Genomic DNA, 21,231 nt, shown 5'->3' with positions numbered 1-21,231 from the left:
ACTATGTGTTGAACAGATACTAAATCTAGAGGCAGCCACGAGCAGGAGTTCCTCACCTTGATTTTAGTCCCAAGCCTCCATTGTCCTGTGAGATGCTGGTTAATTTTACAGTCTTTGTGTTGCTTCTTTTGACAGTCCCTTTTCTGCCCCTGCTGATTTTATGGGTTCTTTTGTTCTTACAGTGTATATTCACTCTTGTCAGAGGTCTATTGGAACAAGGACTTCTGACTTTTATCTTCAAAGTCTCATCAGAGAGCCCTTCTGTTTCTTTGTTGAAGAGAGTTTGACTTCCAGGTGCATTCACATCATCTGATTCTTCAGGATCCTCAGTAGAATACTGTAAATCAGAAGAAGTGACCCCATCCAGATCCACATTATACATCTCTGGGTCTAATAATCCTTCATTAGTTAGCGCTTCTATATGAAGATCTCTGCGCTGAATCATTCAGCGGGGATGTGCATCATTACTGTACACTGTAAAGTTATGACTAATGATGTAAATCACATCACAGCAGCTTTGATAAAGGACTGAATAATGGAGTATGGACTGCAAATTACTGTAAGAAGCAGTCATGTTTAATAAAGTAATTTGGTTTTCATGTTAAAAGAAAGTGTATATTGTAGACTCACAGAACAGAAGACGACATATCCTAAAAACTGACCTGAAAATGTGCTAATTCTAAGGAAATTAGTCAATAAATGCTTGATTTATGGCTAAATAGAAAGCTTTGTATGGTTACTGTTAGACACTAAGTGTCCTTTCCCACTTATTCCTTGAATAGGTGAGCTGACGAATGGTGCTTGTGATGTTCCAGCACGTGATCGCGACATGTGACAATGACTGCTGTTCTAAAGTCATGATAAATTTATGCCTTGAAATATGAATGCCAAAGTGTGAAATGGCTCCATAGCATAGTCATGCCTGCTCCATCAGAGGTTAATTGGTTTCTACCTGCAAGCTGAACCTTAGTAAATGTGTTTGTAATAGTTCATTGTTACAATTAAGATCTTAGGGAGTGGAAAACTGTTATTGACCTGTACTGCAGCTCTAGTGCAAATCATTAATACATGTTCACAGAGTCAATACTAACTTCCTTCTTGCTGTAAGTAACCTGTAGATTCCTTACCTTTTTAGCTACTGGTTGATAGAGAGAGCAGTCCAGTGACTACTAAAGAATAAGAAAGCATAAATAGAAGCACAAGTAATATTTTTTACATAAAAAATATTAAGCATGGTCTTTTTATTGAGTAAAATGATCCATTAATACATATCTGTGACTGCCAAAATCATCTAAGTCTTTGGTTATAGTATCTGGTGGGACCCCCTTTGCAACTGAATGTAAATGGTCTGTATTTGTATAGCGCTTTACTTGGTCCTAAGGACCCCAAAGCGCTTTACACTACACACAATCATCCACCCATTCACACACACATTCACACACTGGTGATGGCAAGCTACAGCGTAGCCACAGCCACCCTGGGGCGCACTGACAGAGGCGAGGCTGCCGGACACTGGCGCCACCGGGCCCTCTGACCAGAATGTAACTGTAGATCAGCACGAGCTTAAAGGAATTTTAGCCTGTCTCTTGTACAGAGCAGCTTCATCTTATATGTTAGTAGGTTTCCTCACATGAACTGCTTGCTTCATGTCCTTCCATAACACTTCTGTTTGGTTAAGGTCAGGACTTTGAGTTGGCTGCTCCAGAACATTAACTTTATTCCTCTTTAAGCATTCCTTGGGAGACTGAATTGCATGGGTCGGTGTCTTGCTGCGTGACCCACTTTCTCTTGAGATTTGATTCACAGTGGTGCAATCCAGATCTTACTGTTTGGTCAATGATGTCCAGTCATCCTAGCCCAGACTGTGATTCTTCTACAACTGGATTTTCCTGTCTTCAGACACTTCTCGAAGTTCAAATTTGGTCATATTCATCAGCAAACTATTGTTCCAGCAGTCCTCTGGTTGTCCCATGTGATCCTTAATAAGTAGAGAATGGCAGCAATGTTCTCCTTGCTCCCATGCACACCATTTCTGTTTACTGTTCTCCTCCTAGCCAATGTGAGAGAAGCCTTTAGTGTAATAGAGCAGGATTTCTCAGTGTTTTGGTGACTGGGCACCAAGTTAAGGATCCAGCATTTGGTTGAGGGCTGGATGGGAAAAATGCACACATCAAACCAAATAACAAAGCTGACATTTCTTAGCTAAAACAGGTGTTAGAAGGAGGGCTTTCATACAACTTCAAGTAATGTAATTGCTGTCATATCAAAGGATCATGGTTTATGTTGTAAATGTAACTCGTGTTACATCTTATTCCATATATTGGAATATGAAGTTTAGTAACCACCTATGTCTGTAATACTGAGCTTTTGTAATCTCTGTGTGAATTTAACTGCTATTCAGTGAAATAGATGAGAAACCTGCCCTCTGAGACACTTTGGATTCCTTTGTGAACTCTCAGAGTGATCTTTGATATAGTTGAACACTCTGGGAAAGGAAATGGTGATCTTGAATCCCATCCATTTGTATCTGTCTGTCTGTGGATTCAATGATTTTTCTCTGGTCCTCAGAAGTCATCTTTTTTGTCACTGAACACTTTCCAAAATGTGTTATGAATCAGACTTTAATAGTTCCCTGTTCTTTAAATAAATCTGAGTGCCAACTTACACTCATTGTCATCCCATTGATTGAATACCTGACTTTCACCTTCAAATTAAGTCCTTATACCTGAGATTCACATATTTGCTGCTCACGCATATGTAAAGTTTTATCATTGTCCTCAATAAGAACAATGTATTATTTCTTTAATTTACTTCTCTTCGACTGCTATCAGTACTTGTGTGAAAATGTAATTATGTTAAAGGTTATACTTATGAAATATATTAAAAAGACTATAAAGGATTTGCAAGCTTCTAACGACCACTATATGCACATTTTTAGATGCACATAAAGATACAGGCTACTGTGATAAACTTAAAAAATATTTGAGATCAAATTCTTTGTCACATAAAAGTATATGATCCGGCGAATATCATATTGTAGCTTTGCAATGATCAAATCCCTACATCAAGCAATGTTGTGGGGACTTGTTCAAAAAGGTGTGTATACAGTAAATCTCTGGCAGGCCAATTGTAACACAAACACCGATAAACATTTATGGAAAAAATGAAACCAAAAACATAAACGATCAAGGAATGAGGCACACATCACTTTTATGCAGCAATTACCATAGGAGTGTGACTGTTGTTTAGGCTTGTCATGTGATATGAGATTCATCAAGATCTAAGTGGCTTGCCATCTCCACTATGCAATTTCCTGTGTGAAATACTTTAAGGGCCAAGATATCTAGTTTGTGTACACAATGCACTGTTGAAGCTGCAAGTCAGCACAGCTAAGTCATTATTTCAGATTGTCTCAGGAGTACAGAATCAAAGCTATGGGAAATATCACTGTCTGTCACAGTAACAGTCACACTGCACTGTGTAGCTACAGTGAAGTCCATTAATTTTAGGACAAGGACACAATTTTTGCAATTATGCCTCTGTGACTATCACAAAGGATTTTTAAATGAAGCAATCAAGATGTGATTTAAAGTTTTACAATATTATTGCATTCACCATTAATTTTACTTTTAGTGCTTATTCAAAAATAAATAGACATTTTAAAAATTTGAGTGAATGTTCTTGTGGACAAATTAAAATGATCTTTTGAATATTAGTCTTTAAAATCTATTTGAAACAAACATTACTGAAGGCAATGCAAAATTGGAACTTTTCAGTTGATAAACAAGCAGCAGCTAAAGGAAACTGCAAGAAATACCGCATGAGGCATTTTAAGGTAGGAAAATGCATTTTGTGTTTCCAGTGGGTTTTAAACTTCAGTCATTTATTGGCTACAAAGAGTATGCAGCTGAAATGTTAAAACAATTTCAACATTTAAAATGAACTTGTCTAATATAATGGGATGCATTATATATGTCCACTTATTTAATTACAATTTTTAAAATTGCTGTAAAGCCTATAAAATAAAGGAAATGTTTTTCTCAAGTGCCTTGAATTAAAGCTGCAAGTCTTCTAAGTGGCACCTTGATTGCTTCATTTTACTTCTGGCAGTGCACAAAAGCAAAATAGCAAAAATTGCCCCAGTGGACCTGAATGCACCTGGGTGACCTGCAATTTTCTACTTCTACATTCAGATAGGACTGAGATTATTTCATTTGTCCCTAAAATTCTTAGAAACATGGTATCTAACCTGATCCTTACTCTGGATGGGATTACCTTGGCTTTGTTGGCTTTGTTACTTCTCAACTCGGTTTATGTAATTTCTTCTAATCAGGCTGTTCTGTGCCTTCAGTTGATCTAAAAATGCTACAGCGAGAGTACTGACGGGGACTGGAAAAAAGATCACATTTCTCGCATATTAGCTTATCTACATTAGCTCCCTGTTGAATTCAGAATTGAATTTAAAATCCTCCTTCTCACATGTAAAGCCCTGAATTATCAGGCTGCATTATGTCCTAAAGACCCCAGCATCATGTTATCCCACTAGGGCACTTTACTCTCAGACTGCAGGCTTTCTTATGGTTGCTAGAGTTTTAAAAGTAGAATGGGAGGGATATCTTTCAGCTATTAGACTCCTCTCCTGTGGGCCAACTCCCACTTTGGCTTCACCCTTTCCTTTTTGATAAAACTTATAGGAAGGGCTGGATCAGGTGACAGTGAACCATCTCTTAGTTATGCTGTTCTAGGCTCAGGCTGCATAGGGAACTTGTTGGGACTTGTGATACACAGTTCACTTCTGATGTGTTTACGTTCTACTAATGCATGTCCCTAACTTTTATCTGCTTACATAGTTTGTGTTTCATCCTTGCCTAGCTAAGCTCGCCTTTGTTCTTTTCTCTTTCCTCTCACATCTAACTGATCAACACACATGGCTGCCCCTCACTGAGTCTCGTTCTGCCAGGGAGCTTTTCTTTCTCAATGTCGAAAAGCATTTGCTCATAGGGGATTGTCAGATTTTTGGATTTTTCTCTTCTACAGTTTAAAACACCTTGAGGAAACAACTTAGAATTAATGCTTTATAAATAAAATTGAAGTGATATCAACTGAAAGGAAAAGTGCTGAGACAGACTTGTGACCTGTCCAGTGTGCACCTTGCCTCTTGCCCTATGATAGCTGGGATAGGCTCCAGCCCCCAACTGACCCTGAAATGAATAAGCAGAAGTAAATAGATGGATGAAAGGAATACATTACGGTAAGGTGATCACACCTAAGTGATGTGTTTTGTATCCTACTGGGGGAACCCAGCACACTCTGAAGAGATTACATCTCACAGCTGGCTTGGGAATGCCTTGGTGTAACCTCGGAAGAGCCAATGGAGATGGGTGGGAGGAAAGAGGTGTTAGTGTCTGCTTAAACTGCTGCCCCCATAACCTGGACCAAGATAAAAGGCATTAAATGGATGGATGGTAAAGGAGACAGTTCAAGAGATCAAAGTTCTTCAGATCTTCAAATTTATTGGGCACTTTCCTTTCTCTGGAGCCTCTGCGACTCTAACATCAGTGTCACAAAACTGCAGACACAAAGGTGGTGAAGGCTGGGACAATGGTGGCATTTATTTCCCTCCACTTACTTTCCTCATAGAGTTTTATTCTTCTGTGGCATTAATGCTTTCCACATTAAATAAATGGCAGGTAGACTCTAACTAAATGGCAAAGATTACTGGTGAGATGGCTGTGTACTTTTATCTCTAATGCGACGGTTACAAGCTGAATCATGATCAGACTTTTAACCTTAAAATCAATCAGTGTTGCTTTTGAAGACTCTCATGCCCTCAGACAAGATTTCTGGAATCTCCTGGTTCTCATCATGAAGCTTATCACTCATATTGACTTTTCACTGATACATTCAAATCCCACGTTTGATGCAATGAGCTGTCAATCGAAACCCCCAAAAATCTGGCCTTAATTTTAATAATTCTGCCTATTCAGTAAGAAACAAGAATATTGTTGGCATTTTTAATGTTTATTCCTTCAAAGCAGTGCCTAATGATTTTTTATTATGATTCAGAGAAGTTATACAACAGATGCCTTCTGTATATACACTAGACTTCAAAAAAGCTTCCACTATGCTGTTTTCGGCCCTACCTCACCCCTACACTGTTTTCCTCTTCACTATAGCCACTATAGCAATGATAAAATACCTTTGAAGATTCACATTATGCACCTCTTGTTGATGAAGAGCAAATAGCTTGGAAGATTACTGCAGTAACCATTATGCCTTGTTCTTGAAGCCTTTTTTGGCAACTCTTTGTGAAAATAATTTTTACTTTACACTTCATTCACTCATGATTTACTAGTATTTTTCTTTTTTCCCATCATTTCAGACAATAACTCAATTCTGTAGGTCTATTGAACTGGTCATGCATATAATTGAATTAGTTTTTAACGTCATGGTTTGGTATTTTAACACAGGGATTTCATCATGTCTGTAGCTGGCACTCTTTCACAGGAGTCAGGCGAGTAGAAATAGTATTCTTTTAAATTGTGTGAGGCAGAAAACACCGAACAGAAGGTTTAGAAGTAAAAAATTTCCAAACTTTTGCTTATGAGTCTTTGCAGTATTGAAACAGATGTACACCATAGTGGTGTCATACTACATTGTTCTATATACACTATCCACTATTCACATGCAGCGTGACACATACTGTGTTTTCCTTAACATTAGTTTTACTGTGATATTATAAATGTGATGCAGTAAGCGGTGAATTATAGTTACTAAAATATACTTAAATTATTTGGGTAGTCTTTCACTAGATTTTTGTAAGATAATCGATGGTATATTTCTGAATGCTTAAGTTTTCTGTAATGATGAAAGAGGTTAAATATGTGCGAAATATTAATTTATATCCTCTGCTTGAGGTTCAGCACTTCTTATTCTGGTAAATCTATCACAATGTCACAAGAGCTGCACAACTGATCTCCTTTTCACAGCATATCAGTTTGTCAATTCAGTGCGTGTTGTATTAACATTTTCAATTCAGCTAAAGTAAACTTGATAATCAAAGTAATTAAAAACACAATCAGTTGTGTTTTCAAATGTTATGTGGAAACTTGGCCTAGCTGCTCTTTGGGATTCTGGACCTGCTCTCCTGATGACCCCTCAAGGTGAACTCTTGTATGGCTCTTCATCCCATGAATACTAAATATGGCTGAATTAAACATTTTCTCTCTTCTCACTACTATTTAATCAATTGTCTTACTGAGCTGTCTGTCTGGAGTAATCCCTGAGGCCCACCATCAAGCTGACTGGCATCATAAAGACAACTGGTTTGCTACTCTGGAAGTATTTAAGCTTTAGATATCTCATTGGTCCTTCCACTCATTTTGTATGCGCTATTTAGCACCTACCACTTTGTAAATCAAAACAAGCTATGTTACACACTTAAAATGTACTAGGCTGCCTCCTGACCAAGTCTCAGGTATGATTTATCTTTGCAAAATGCATTGATACAGATACAGATTTGTAGCAGATGTCTTTTTCCATGATTACTCCCTTCCATTAAAGCACCGTCTAGTGGAAATATGAGAAACACAATCATGTGAAAAAGATAGTATACCATCTTTCTATTCTAAAAACCTGGCCCTTATTAAGTTGTAAAATTATTCAAACACAACCTCAGATGAACAAAAAATACATGACATATTACATTGTATCATCACTTATTTAACAAAAACTGCGATAAAATTCAGAAGCGATACTTGAATTAGTAGACCCATGGTTATCAGTAACTTAAAGTAGTTTTCTGCATGATTTTGTCAGTCTCTTACAAATTAGGCATCACTATATTTGAGGAAATGTTTATTTAAATGATTTATATCATTTATAAAGGTATTTTGACCCATTCTTTTTTACAGCATTACTTTAGTTCATTGTGTTTATTTTTGTGAAGCTCTCTCCAGGTCATTTCATTAGGGTTGTGGTCTGTTACATAACCCGATTCTCACATTTTACTCTGGGATACTCTGATATACAGAAGAATTCATGATTGACTCAATGATTGCAAGGTGCCCAGGTCCTTTGGCTGCAAAACACACCCAAGTCAGCCGTATACTACTGTGGTTGATAGTTTGTATGAAGTGTTAATGCTAATATGCTGTGTATTGTTCTTTTCAAACGTGGAGCTGTGCATTATGGCCAAAAATCTCTACTTTGGTCACAGTTCAGACGACCTTGTCCTACAAGTCTTGTTCAGATGGTAATTTGCAAACCAAAGTCATGTTCCCATGTCCCTCTTTCTCCAGCCAACTGTTCCAAACAAGCCATACTTGTACAGCCTTTTTCTAACCTTAGTATCATGAACTTTGACATGCTAATTGGGGCCTGTACAGTCTGAAATGTAGCTACTGGGGATTTATTGGGGATTGCAGTATCCTGTTTATTGCATTGTCTCACATTGGGATGAGCATCCAGTCTTGGGAAGACTGGCAACTGTCTTGAATGTTTTCTAGTTGTGAATTGTTTTTTATTACTGTAGAATGATGGACCTTAAATAGTGTCGAAATGGTCTTATAACCCATCCCAGCAAAGTGCCAAAACTTCTGCTATTATAGAAGTGGTCACACTTGCTGATGATCAGTACTTAACCTCTTCATTCCTATGGAAACAGTAAAGTTATGCTTAACCTGGTAAAGACCAGATGATTTATTTATTTATTTATTTAACATCCCGATACATAAGAGTTTAAAAATTGTGCACTTTTTTTTTCATACGAATGTATTCCTTGTAGGAAAAAAGTTTTATTGTGCTGGTGGATTTGACAACAAGGAGCAAATTGATAACCGTGATTTTGTGCATCCTAAAAAACAACCTAAAATTAAACATGTAAAATTGATTGCTGGGTCATTAGTCAGAAAAACTAATGGCATTCTGTACGGCTGCACAGCTTCTAAATAAACAATAGATACAGTACTTCAGTTAAAATAGTCTCCACTCTAAATCGCTATCTGTACAATTAAAGCTTTTCTGACTTAACCACCCAATTTCACACTCTCTGAAGATCATTCACAACTTAATGTGCTCCGCGTTCTGCCATCATTACAACATGGTTAATTAAAATCCCGACTTAAAAATAGAAAACTAAGTGTAAAATAAAAATAAATCATCCAATCTGATGTCCTATGGTATTATTGCTTAAACCGAAAAAAGAACAACTGGGGAAGGGAGAGGAGGACCTTGAGGCTGATGCCAACATCTCATGTCCACCTACATCCAGACAGCTGGCAGTCTGCAGGTACCACAGTTTGTAAGAACTGCAGTATGTTATAGTGTATTAATTAATATCATGTGTTTACTAGAAAAGGGTTGCAATTTGCACAAGAAATTTAGAATATGCAATATACAGATGAAAATTTATAATAGCCAATATGTTCTTTAATTAGGTAGTTGAAAAATATGAACATTTTTAATTTTTTAATTTTTAAAACCCCACTTCTCTTGTATGGAGGACCATACTCTTGATGAAATTAAAGACTATGCATTGCTTTTGGATTTTCCTGCCCAAACAAATTGCTGAAGAATTAACAGTTATTTTCTTGTCATGGGAGTGATTTGAACAAATACACATACAGTGTATTTGTACATACACGTACATACAGTACGTATGCAATGACAGAGGTGCAACCATTGTTTGAGCAAAACAAGGTTATGAGAATGGTTCTGGATAGTTTATGTGTAGTTTTCAGAAAAGTTATTCACTGTTGCTTTTGATAAAATATTTATTTCATTGATTTATATTAAGCCTTCAGAAGCATATCGAATATTTATTTTGATTTATTTAGCTGTAGCCCCTTTTTTAAGAGACAATAAACTTAAAGCACATCATCTTTCCATGACAAATATTCTTCTTTATCCACCGATTAACTGGCTAATCACTAATTTAACCAACAGCGCAGCTCTTCCGTATTCAACATATTACTTGTATGAACATACATCATTTCCTGTGTCTTCATTAAATGTGCCTATTTGCTGGAAAGAGCAGATGTCCTTAATAAATGGAGATTAGAATCATAAAAAATCATCAAAACGATTGGAATAATTTACAGGGTTAAACGCTTCCCTTACAGTCACAGTTTTCTTTTTTTATTTTGAAGAAAAAAAAAAAAAGAATATCTGTTTTAAACTAATTCAAGAATTTCCTCTAGCTGTCATTTTATTAGTGGAACATCAGTCTCACGCTCCTAATATTCCAACTTTAATTAAGTCTCTGGTGAGTTTCTTGGAAGAATCTCAAGTGTTCAAATCCAAACAGATGGCAAGCTATTTATTGCATACCTTATGCCACAGGTACAGTACTACACCCCACCACCAAACACTCAACAACTCTCCTCTTTCAACCCTCTCCTACCCCCCGCCCCAAAAGACTAACCAGAACAAGGCTGGCTTGTGTATTCTCGGGTGCCTGCATGATTTAAATTTTACCTAAACAATTCAGAAAAGTTTGTTGTAATTAAACCAAACGCACACACACACACATGCACATGCAATATAGAATTAATCAACTGGCAGGCAGACAATCCCAGGGAAGGCTATTTAAAGATGCACCACAGAGAATGTGAGTCAGTGTGGATGAATGAGTTTAAAATACAGTGGGTAGCCCTGTTTCAGTCATCAATCCATGGACCTGCATGTGGCCTGATTCGCACAGCAGAGCTACTGCCTCACAAAGTGGAAGCCCTCATGCAGCAAACAAGGGAATTGTGTCTGACTGTACACATTCATCTAGACTAATGGCATGGTGATGCATCTGGGGGGATACACAAGCTCATGTTCTTTGTTCCAGATCATTTGACTCCTTCTAACTTCCACTCGGCCCTGTCACAACTAGAAGTGTGAGTGATCTGTTTAATCTCATCAAATATGATTAGGCATAACACATCTCAAGATAATATCCCATAGCTCTCCAATGCAGTACAGATACTCATGAGGTGTAAACGTTAAGTGAAATGGGGCTACAGAAAGCCTCAGCTGTGCTCAACCTGTACTCCCTTCATATTTACAAAAACAACACAAACCTGTTTATAGACATGTGAGAAAACCTTAAAATAATCTAGCTGTGGGTATTTTGACAAATCCATAATGTTCTAGGAGATTATTGGTAACTACAGTTTGTTTCGTTGTGAGAATTTTCTGCAATGGGCCATTTTCCAAGGTAGCAGCAGTGCTGTAAACATGCTATTATGATTCTTCCCGATTCTCCATTAGAGTGAGCTGTCAATCAAAGACAAAAATCCATTTGCACAAACAATGCAATCCCAGGCTTCTATGGCCAGTGATAACAGAGTTTCTATTCAAAGGACTGAAAATAAAAAGCAGGATATTGAAAAATATCCTGCTTTTCATCTTTTATACCAAACCTTTAGCTGCAGGGCAACAATTATAAGCTAACTCTTCCACATCGTTTGTCCAACAAAGCAATATGAGAGATGTCACAGTTAAAGTATCTGTAAGTACAGCACTGACTAAATGTTTGCATGAATAAGATAAGATAAGATAAGATAACCTTTATTAGTCCCACACGTGGGAAATTTGTTTTGTCACAGCAGGAAGTGGACAGTGCAAAAGCAGTGCAAAAAATCAGCAGGCTACTTTGTAGAATCACTAATACCTTTTAAATCTGTAATTAAAAACATGATCCAGAGGACAAACACTTCTCCATCACCTCTGTTAAGCATACTGCACCACACCCCATCTTTGAAATCCTTTTATCCTTTTGCTTCCTACGCAAATCGCCCCGTGAATTACACAAGGCAATTTACATGCTTGGATAGTGAAAACAAGTGAAATAACTGTTATTTTTGCATAAAACGTTGTACTGTTAATCCAAGAGAAGGACCATTATTTGTGCTATGGTTGGAGGGCTTTTTATGCCCCTTGTTTCAATGGTTCTGCCAGTTGTCACTAATCTACAGCAGAATTGTGTAATGAAAAGGAAAAAAAAACAACAAAAAAATATGTTGACAGCAGCGGGGCTCATGTTTTTGTAAAAACTTTACTTTTCTTCCAGAGCCTTGATAATAAAACTCGAAAAAAAAAAAGAAGGTTAACGCTCATGAATAACACACAAATACACAAATGAAACTTGTAATGACTATTAACTAAAGGAATAACTTTTGACATTTAAAATCAGTATATAGGCCCAATGTGTTTAAGTGTTGTGTTTTTAAGATATCCGTTTGTCCCTGAAGAATTTTGTCAGACACTTCTGTTCTGCTATGATAAGCGCTTATTGTGAGCTGATATGGACCCTGCCTACAGGGTACAGTGGGGATCAGTTTCTTCAGTTTAGTAAGACTTACAAGGCCTCCTCAGAGGTCATGCTGTGATTGTTACATTGCCCAGGGTATGGGTCTCGCATTTCAAGGGTAAAGCGAAAATCCATTTCCCAACTCACAATTTACTATTACACATAAATGTTTGCCTTCTTGATATCCAGTTACTAAATGATGATGGAATTTTAGCATTATTTTCTTCCAGGCATTATTCAAGACAGTCTGTCTCAATTTACATAGCTTAATGAAGCACTGAGCTTTTAATAATGTGAAGGGGTGCAATAGTGGGAGCTGATGTTTATTTGAACTGGCTGGGCTTTTGGTGGTAATGATTATGAAGTGAGCATTGGGAACCGTCTGTGTGCGAGGAGAGGGGGAGCCGGGCGTTGTGTGAAGCAGGCAGATGGTTGGTCGGACAGTGTGTTGATAATAGCAACATTAGTCTGCTGGGAAGCAACATTATGCTCAAGGTCAATGGGAGCTAAAGAATAGAGGATCGTAATGACTTGGGTCCTGTGTCCTGGAACGAGATCTCCCTTTAAGGATGCTGAGACATTTAATATGAGCTCAGTAATCTGTGCAAGGCTATCGTATCGTCCTCACATTTCAAGAGTACATCTGTGTCACTGAAGCAGTGATAATGGACCATTAAAGGTGTCTTCTTGTATTTTTCTAAATTGCTACGGCACGCTGTCTGTTATATATTACTAAATGTAGGCAATGAAAATGAAAATTTGGTAGGGTGCTGAATTTTTAATTCTCATCTGCAGATACATTGAGCCATATTTAAATAAATAATATGGATATATGTAATAATATATGTTGCTTATATTCAGGGTATTTCAAAAGCATATCATTTGGTTTCATGTATATCATAGTAAATATTTATCTATTTATCTATTTATCTATTTATCTATCTATTAATTACTGTTTCCAGTAATTAAGTGAACATGAATGGTGGTAACGCACATCAATCAATCAATTAATATATCTGTGATTTATACGACTCTTCTATGTTTCACAAAAGTAAACACAACATCTGCGGCACATGCTTTAACTCTACAATTGTCTCAACTGTAACAGCTTCTTAAAACTAGGAAAAAAAAGAATATCTATCTCATCTTTCTCTGGCTACTGGCTTAAATAAAGTTTCATCTCAAGTATTAGAATTTTTCTTCACTTTTAAAGCAATCAACTGCATTTCAGCATCCTTGACCGAACCCAACCTACTTCCTGTCTAATTTGTTAAAACAAGGGCAACAGCAGCCTGCTGTGTGGGTGTCTGCGAGTAGCTTCCTGAAGCCACTTGAAGCATAACAAACTCAGGTCCACTGAGACACGGAGGAATTTGGGAAGACTTGAGTGTTCCTTTTGTCGCCCTGTATTAATGCACAAATCATGAGTGGAAGCTAAATGCCTCGGGCAATCTTCCTGAGGAGCTTCATGGATTTTTAATCTTTCTACAAGTCAGACACTTTGCATATATTATTAACACTAAAGGCAAGTAATACTTAACAGTTACTATAGTAGTATAGAATATCAATTATAGTGCAACTTAAGTCACAGCACTGCCTACCACATATGCTTCTCTCTCTCAGCGGCAGCTATGTGGACTGATTCACTGAGTGCAGGTAATAGCGCTCCAACTCATCAAGGCAAGGCGCTTCAAGGTGCAAATTTAGTAACAACAAAAGGACATCTTTCAAGTTGTTCATTTTTTAATCCGCACTTCATCTCTCTTTTTTCGCATCTTTTTTTTTTTTTCATTTTACAGTGGCATAGTTGAAAAATGAATATTCAATACTGTGAAAAAAAGCAAACCTCACACATCCCCCATAAAAAGCAAATTAATTACAGCAATTTAAATCTGTACAAAATGAGTTATTTATAGCATCATACTGAACTAACAAAATAACATGTATGAGCATTGGCAATGTGGTTCAATGTCTTTGATACAGTGATTATATACAGTGAGGGGATGTTTGATTCACCAATGCCTAAACATGTCATTAGTACTGTTTGCAGCAAACTCAAAGGCCATAACGGTGATCCTTGTATTGTTCTTTTATGAGAACTTACAGAAATAAAAATGGAAAAGTTAATGTCAGACAACTACTTCATAATAACAGCAATAATATCAATCAATATAGTATCATATAAGAAAGTCAATCAGCCATAATAATAATAAATACATATATTTTTACCCAGATTTTTTTTTTGTAACATTTTAAGCATTTCATTAGAATCCCTGTTTGAAGAAATCTTCAAAAATGTGAAAACGCTGTCCTCGAAGTGACTGGAACTCATATGACCTGAAATTAAAGGCTATAACCAGAGTTTTTCTTCCTTTTACTAAAATTGAATACTTACATATTATTTACATGCCTTCGGGCAAAACAAAATTGGAAAGAAATGGAAAAACATGAAAGAACTGTGAAGTACCGTTAAATGCTGTATATGCTAATATACAAACTGTAATGTGTCAGGGATCCCAAGATTCAACAATATTGGTCACTAATATTCACGTTAGCAAAGTATTTTACAGCAATATCCACACATTTAGCATAGTTGTTCAATAAAACTCAACATAAATAATGAACCGACACAAGGTTCCACTCATTCAGTTTGGATATTACAACAAATCGCCAACAAAAAGGAAAAGTTTTTCATCCACGACAATAACTGCGATTGAACTGAAGTCTTCATCACATGTCTGACACCATCTCTCCATCTAGACTCATATTGAATCCTGAGACAAAAAGCAGTTGATGTTTTTTCCCCTCTGTAATAGTCCTCAGACTTTGTGCTTTAATTTTCTAACTTGTTCTTTGTTGGTTATAAATCAACAGTGTAACAAAAAGGAAAAAAAAAATCAGTGCAGGAATATACAGACAATGCTAAGAGGGCGATTATTTCATCTCGAGACAATCACTCAGATTGTGCTTCTGCTTTGTGTTTGTTAAAGTATCTGATCTGTTTTAAGATGCTTTAAACGTGTGCGGCATGTCTGAGGAGGGTTAGCTCCGGGAAACATCCAAGCCAATCATGTAATCCTTAAAAACTGATGTATTTAACATATTTTGCTCCTACAGAAAAACCTTTTCAAATGCTGAGAGTTGAGTTGGAGCACAACATTATTGTTGTTACTTCTGAATTTTAAAAATCTGCAAAAGGTTGTATAACAGGTAACGTAAGAAAGAGTAGAGAAAAATGCAGGCAATGAAAGAAATGCAGAAGAATGTACAGCATTTAGGCACAGAAAAACTGAAAAGGACATAATCCAATTGTACATGGATTATATTACAAAAGACGAAGGCTATTTTGTTAGTGAATGCTTTGAAAACAAGCATATCTAAGCATGATTGCTTTCTAAAAAAGACAGAACAATAAATTAAAAAAGACAATGCAGTGAGTCTGAGACAGCTTAAAATTGCACGTCTGCTGTCAAAGGTTGTCATGAAATGAAAGAAGTGAGGAAAAAGAAGTCTAAATAAAGTACTCTTTCTTTTCTTCTGCATGCACATGGTTTCCTTCAGCATTGATGATGGCTGTGTCAGCGTCAGGGGCGTCCTCTGCTCCTTTGGCCTCGTGTGTTAGATATGTCCCTGCAGACATAAAAAGCAAGTTATCCACCTTCTAGAGAGTGCAAGACATATTCATTTACTGCAAACAAGTAAAGTGATATTCAGAGCAGTTCAGGAGACCTCTTTTACCTTTATGTCTGGCCAGATATCGTCCAAGGACTATTATCAAACACAAGGTGATGAAGACCACGACTGCAACAACTCCGCCGATTAAAGCGTGGTCAGGTCCATGCTGTCCTAAAGCATTAGGATCTGAAACACAACAGATAGAGAGAGGGGATGAGAAAAAGTGGAGGAATGATAACTTAACAACTGGAAGCTTCTACTGTCAATGCAGCTGTAGGCGTTTATTAAACAGCATTAAAGGTATTTTGCTGCAAATAACCTGAAAAAATCCAGATGTTGCTTTTACACTTGTGAACAAAGCACAAGAGTAGCAGATGAGCTTCTGTCAGATTTAGAACAACCTGAAACGACTGCTTTGAAGTACCTGAACAGTTGTTAAAAAAAGAAAAAAAAAGTAATCATAGGAAATACCACAAATCTCTATACAATTCAAAAGCTTGGCATTATCCTCTTTTTTTCTGTCTTTCGTGTTTCTGTTTTCCTAGCACTACTTTCATAATGCTCAGGACTAGGTTTTTAAATAAGCGTTATTTAACACTCTGGGCAGAAAGCAGACATAGGGTTTCCCAGGCAGGAGCATGCCTTTGTGCCGGTCCTGTGATAAACTGTGAGTGGCTGTGTCTTTCCTGTGCACCTTGTGTGCTCTCATTATCTCAAGCTGATGAATGGCTATGGCTTGTGCTCAGTTTTCCAAAGTGACCCTGGGAAATGATTGCGGCGATGTTTCTACAAACCTTGTTATACTCTGCTGGTAACGAATGCAACCCTCATTTTTAAAATCCCAGCGTGCGGGACGTTCAAAAAAAAGAGGGATGAAGCTGTGCAACATGCAGTTTATTAAACTCCATGCAGAATAGACCACCACGATTGTTTCATCAACTCACAAGCAGGCACTGCAAACTCTGAATTTTCTTTTTTTTTTTTGATCTGAATTAACTGAATTTGGTTGCATGTTAATGGATAGAATGATCTGTACAGCACTGTCAGCAAGGAGCATAAGGAATCTTTTATATCACACTTGGCTGGTGCATTTTTAACAGAATTTGGTACTGATTGTGTAGATACAGTGGTTACTGCTCTGGAACAAACTAAAATAAGGCAGCATAAAAAGATAAGATAGGATGTAAGTTGCTACATTCAACAAAAAAGGTCATTTCAAGAGCACACAGGGACAAGAGTGATTTCGTCGGTCATATTTTGCCTGATCTGATGTTCAGTTACAAGAGAGATAAATTGTTTTAATCATGTTGCATTAATTAGACACAATCCCACTCAAAATGTCTTACAAAGAAAAATAACTAAATTCCTGCAAACAGAAATTCTGCACTTAGATCAAATCTACAAATAATGGTGAACAAATACTTTTCAAGAGCTCTGTGATCAGATATTTGAAAGATAATTTTTTGACTTTGATTTACTGTAACCACAGGATCATATACATAGATACTGGCACAAATACAATCTTCAGCAGAGGTCCTTTGAGAACCATCTATTTCAGTGGCAAAGACAAAGCAAAATAGAAACATATTGTGTGATAACTTATGCAGCCTGTGACATGGCTGGAGAGAAAACGACTGAGCGAGCATCCATGCATGGTGATGATTTGGCTCATGCTGGGTGAGGCCGTGATGTGTCTTGACCCAGAGCCAGATCCAGATCACACACTCTAAATCTGGCTTGAAATGATCATCTACTGGGATATTTACCTGTTGTAGGCCCTGGAAAGTCTTTGGCTGTTGCCATGGTTGAAGACAGTGACAGCAGTAAGGGAAGACGAGGGGAACAACACCGTGATAAAAAAGGTGACCACAAAATTCAAAGGAAAACACAAAGAGATTTCCATGGTTCTGGTTTACTTGGCAGTGTGCAGGTATGCACAGTTTGCTGTCACATGAGCCAAATACATGCCTAACTGGACTTGCTATAAATGTTGATTTAGAGAGCAGCACAAGAAAGTTGTATACGTATAGAGTTAGTGCGTAGTTTACGTTTAGTTGAATTGGTCAAATACTATCTCACTAACCTCCACAAGTATTCAGATGGTTTGGGTATTTTACCAAGTTAACTGGTACCTGTTTAATAATTCATCTACATTGGAGCATATTGCTTTTTTTTTCCTGCTTATACATTACAAATAAAATTCTACTACCCAGGACTCTTTATGGCAGGCATATGCAGAATATTTGAGAGACAAATATGTCAAAACCTGTGCCAAAAACCCAAACCATCTGAATGCATAGAGCAGTAGAGATACATGGAAAAACAAATTCTTTTGTACTGCGTGCCATTGTGTTAATACTGAGGGAACTTGAATCTGCTTTAAATGTTCAAACATCACCTAAATGTTTTAAATCATACACACACATTGTGTTTGCGTGTGTGCCTGTGTGATTAATATTCTGGTTACTATATAAGGCTCCTTATCCCTCCTTTTTTAGCACATGCTGTCAATACACATTCTTGCCAGTTTTAAGCTGTTCCACTGACCAAAAATTGTGTTTGCAAAGGTACTGCCAGGGGATAAATATGGAGCAAAAAATGTTAGTCAAAGTTAAAAACGATGTGTTTTTGCAGGAACATAATATAACCTTTGTTTGTTTACAAGAAATTTTAATCGGCACCTTTAATGCGAGTTATTACCAAAACAAAGCACAGCCTAAGTCTAAGTAATGTTTGCAGTTTCTCATCCAACAAACTTTTTTCTTTTAATGCAGCCATGTTTTACCTGCAGAGAGCTCTTGTGCTTCAGTATGTCAAAGTCATAATACACAAACACTGCAACAGTAATTCCATTAGGAGAGACAGAGTAAAATAGTGACATGAAGCATGTGGTTTTGCTGAACATTGTTATTAATTATCATTAAGATAATTGCTTGTGTTCATTTTCAGCCCAAGAACAAAAGTATGAACACTGTCATGTTTCCTGTTTGGACTTTTATGTATGCAGTGGTTTACCAGCAGTAACTCCACAATGGGGTTTGTTATTTTTACAATATCTGCATAACATCAGCTATCAATACCAGAATTAATCACATGCAGTAATAAAAATTATCCATATGTAACAGCGTTGTTAGAAAAAAACAAACAAATAGAAAGTGAAAAGGATAGTGGACTGAATTCATCAAATGAAACAATGTTACTTTCTAGCTCAAAGCCTGGTTTTGAGCTCATCAATCATCAGCCGTGTGTTCATTGTCACGTTTGTGAGTGCGTGGAGCACGGGGGAGGCGGGGCCACACAGCGGGTGCAAGTGAACGCAGCTGTGACTGCCTATGCTTAATGTGGCAATGTAGGCATTAGAAGACTGCAAGGATTGAGGCTAGAGAGGGAGGCACGAAGGCGATGACGTCTGCTAAGCAAAAATAGGAACAACTGGAAGTGAAAACAAACCACTCTGAGGAGCACAGGCGTCGGTGTGAGAAACTGACAGGACAGTCACACAGCCCCGGTGATTTACTGTGTGTGGCTGGTGCAGCTTAATTCATGAACTTCACCTTAGTAAATACAAGTGAAAAAAAGAAGAAGAAGAAGAAAACGATGAACTGATGTTAAAATACAAGGGCTGCACAATGAATCAAGCTCTGAATCAGTAAAGTCTTTCAGCAGTATCGCCCCGTAAAGGATGAGTCACGCATGAAGGAGTCGAAGGACTTTTACATCTGTTAAAATTTCAAGAAACTGATGATTTGGCTGGTAAATAGAGCACACACAGGAAATGTGAAACTTACAATGTGTCATGCTTGTTGAGGTGAAAATGTACAATCAATCACAATGAAATGTGAGAGAAACAGGCATGAGTGAGGCTGCAGCTTCACACATGTATTCAGACTCTATTTAATTAAACTAGTATCTGTTACTACCGCTCTGTCATCTAATACAGTGTTTCTTTTTCTTTATTTAATGCAGTATATTAAAGGATATAATTGCAGTCTGTGATATATTGCTTCAGACCGATGACATTTATGGCTTCTCATCTCTCTTGTCATTAGCAAATTAAGTTTAGAGGCTGAGCTGATCCAAAGAGACCTGGTAAGTATCCAGCCAGACACATTGTAGCCCTGAAAAATGACTGTCATCATCGGTGGAAATGAGCCCGTCTCACGCATCTTTTTACCTGCTCAACTCAATTTCTCAATCCTCCCTACCAGAACCTTTGTATTTAGTAAAAGATGGATGCTGAGGGTTATCGCGTCTGTTATTTCCTAGTATTACAAAAGCTAGAAACCCTCTGGGTATGTATAATTCTAAACACCTGGGTTAGTTCAACAAATTTCTCTCTTTTTTCTGGTTTGAAATAAAAAAAACATCTTATGCGAGGAAGGAAACCTTAGATCAGCACATGGTGTCTAGATATGACAGGGTGATACAGTGATCTACACTAGGCTGGCATCGCTGCCTACCCCTGTTCAATGAACATGCTGAAAGGGGAGAACAAGATAACAAAAGCTGAAAAGACCAATGTGTCATCCTTTTCTTTTCATATTTCCCAATGAAGAGCTTTCTTTTTCCCCAAAGCCTTTGCTTTTAAAAATCACACAGAAAAGCTGCCGTACATCCACTAACTGCTCAGGAGTTGAATAAGTCTGTGCTGCGATAAGTCGTTCACAAACAAACTACAATCTCCAGTGGCACTGTTTAGCTGGCAAAAGTGGAAACAAATAAATCCATGTTGAATTGCAATATTCTGCTCTTGTTTCTGCCTTTTTTATTTTTAGCTGTATTTGATAAATGTTATGAAACTGCGCTGCAGAGGCCTTAACGAACCATTTTCTGGACCATGTCGTCTTTATTCTCTCAACCCCTTCACTGTCTCGGGATTAACTTATCTCTCCTCCAGGCTGTACTTGGAAGCTAAATTCTGCATCCTTAACACTTTTTTTCTGTTTCCTCACAGGAAGAGTCCAGAAGCTAAACCCACGCCGTGATAAGTAGTGAGGTAAACTGTGTTATCCTGCATAGTGCCAAGGCGAAATTTGAAAGTGGATTCTTGAGTACATGGAGTGGAAAACTGCATGACTACAGATCTCTGTGCTGCACGATATGTATTATTCTTATAAAGAAAATATATTTTTGAACTGCAAATTGATGATATTTAAACAGACTTAACTTATCATCCTTATTATGCCACCTTTGTGTCAAATAATACCGTTTAGCTGTTGGAAGTCACAATCTACTCTCTTCTGCACTGTCTTATA

The 21,231-nt window shown here is 37.4% G+C and overlaps 1 protein-coding gene across 6 annotated transcripts in view; it reads right to left on the bottom strand.

Moving 5' to 3' along the window:
• Positions 1-14,026: 14,026 nt before the first annotated feature.
• Positions 14,027-21,231, bottom strand: part of LOC146373386 (cell adhesion molecule 2-like) — a 144,863-nt gene continuing 137,658 nt past the window's right edge. For 4 of the 6 annotated variants that reach the window (XM_084950480.1, XM_084950477.1, XM_084950481.1 and 1 more), the window contains 3 exons: positions 17,743-17,769; positions 16,040-16,162; positions 14,027-15,931 (listed from right to left, as the gene is read on the bottom strand). In XM_084950480.1, coding sequence (XP_084806606.1) covers positions 15,813-15,931; positions 16,040-16,162; positions 17,743-17,769 — 269 coding nt within the window. In that variant the 3' untranslated portion in view covers positions 14,027-15,812. The remainder of the gene's footprint in view (positions 15,932-16,039; positions 16,163-17,742; positions 17,770-21,231) is intronic. The other 2 variants (XM_084950479.1, XM_084950482.1) reach the window with 1 other exon arrangement.

The sequence above is a fragment of the Perissodus microlepis genome, chromosome 14, assembly GCF_051167445.1.
Source record: "Perissodus microlepis isolate ML-2025 ecotype Zambia chromosome 14, ASM5116744v1, whole genome shotgun sequence".
Taxonomy (NCBI): Eukaryota; Metazoa; Chordata; class Actinopteri; order Cichliformes; family Cichlidae; genus Perissodus; species Perissodus microlepis.
Note: the sequence above shows the minus strand (reverse complement) of the source record. Positions and strands in the feature narration are given on the sequence as shown.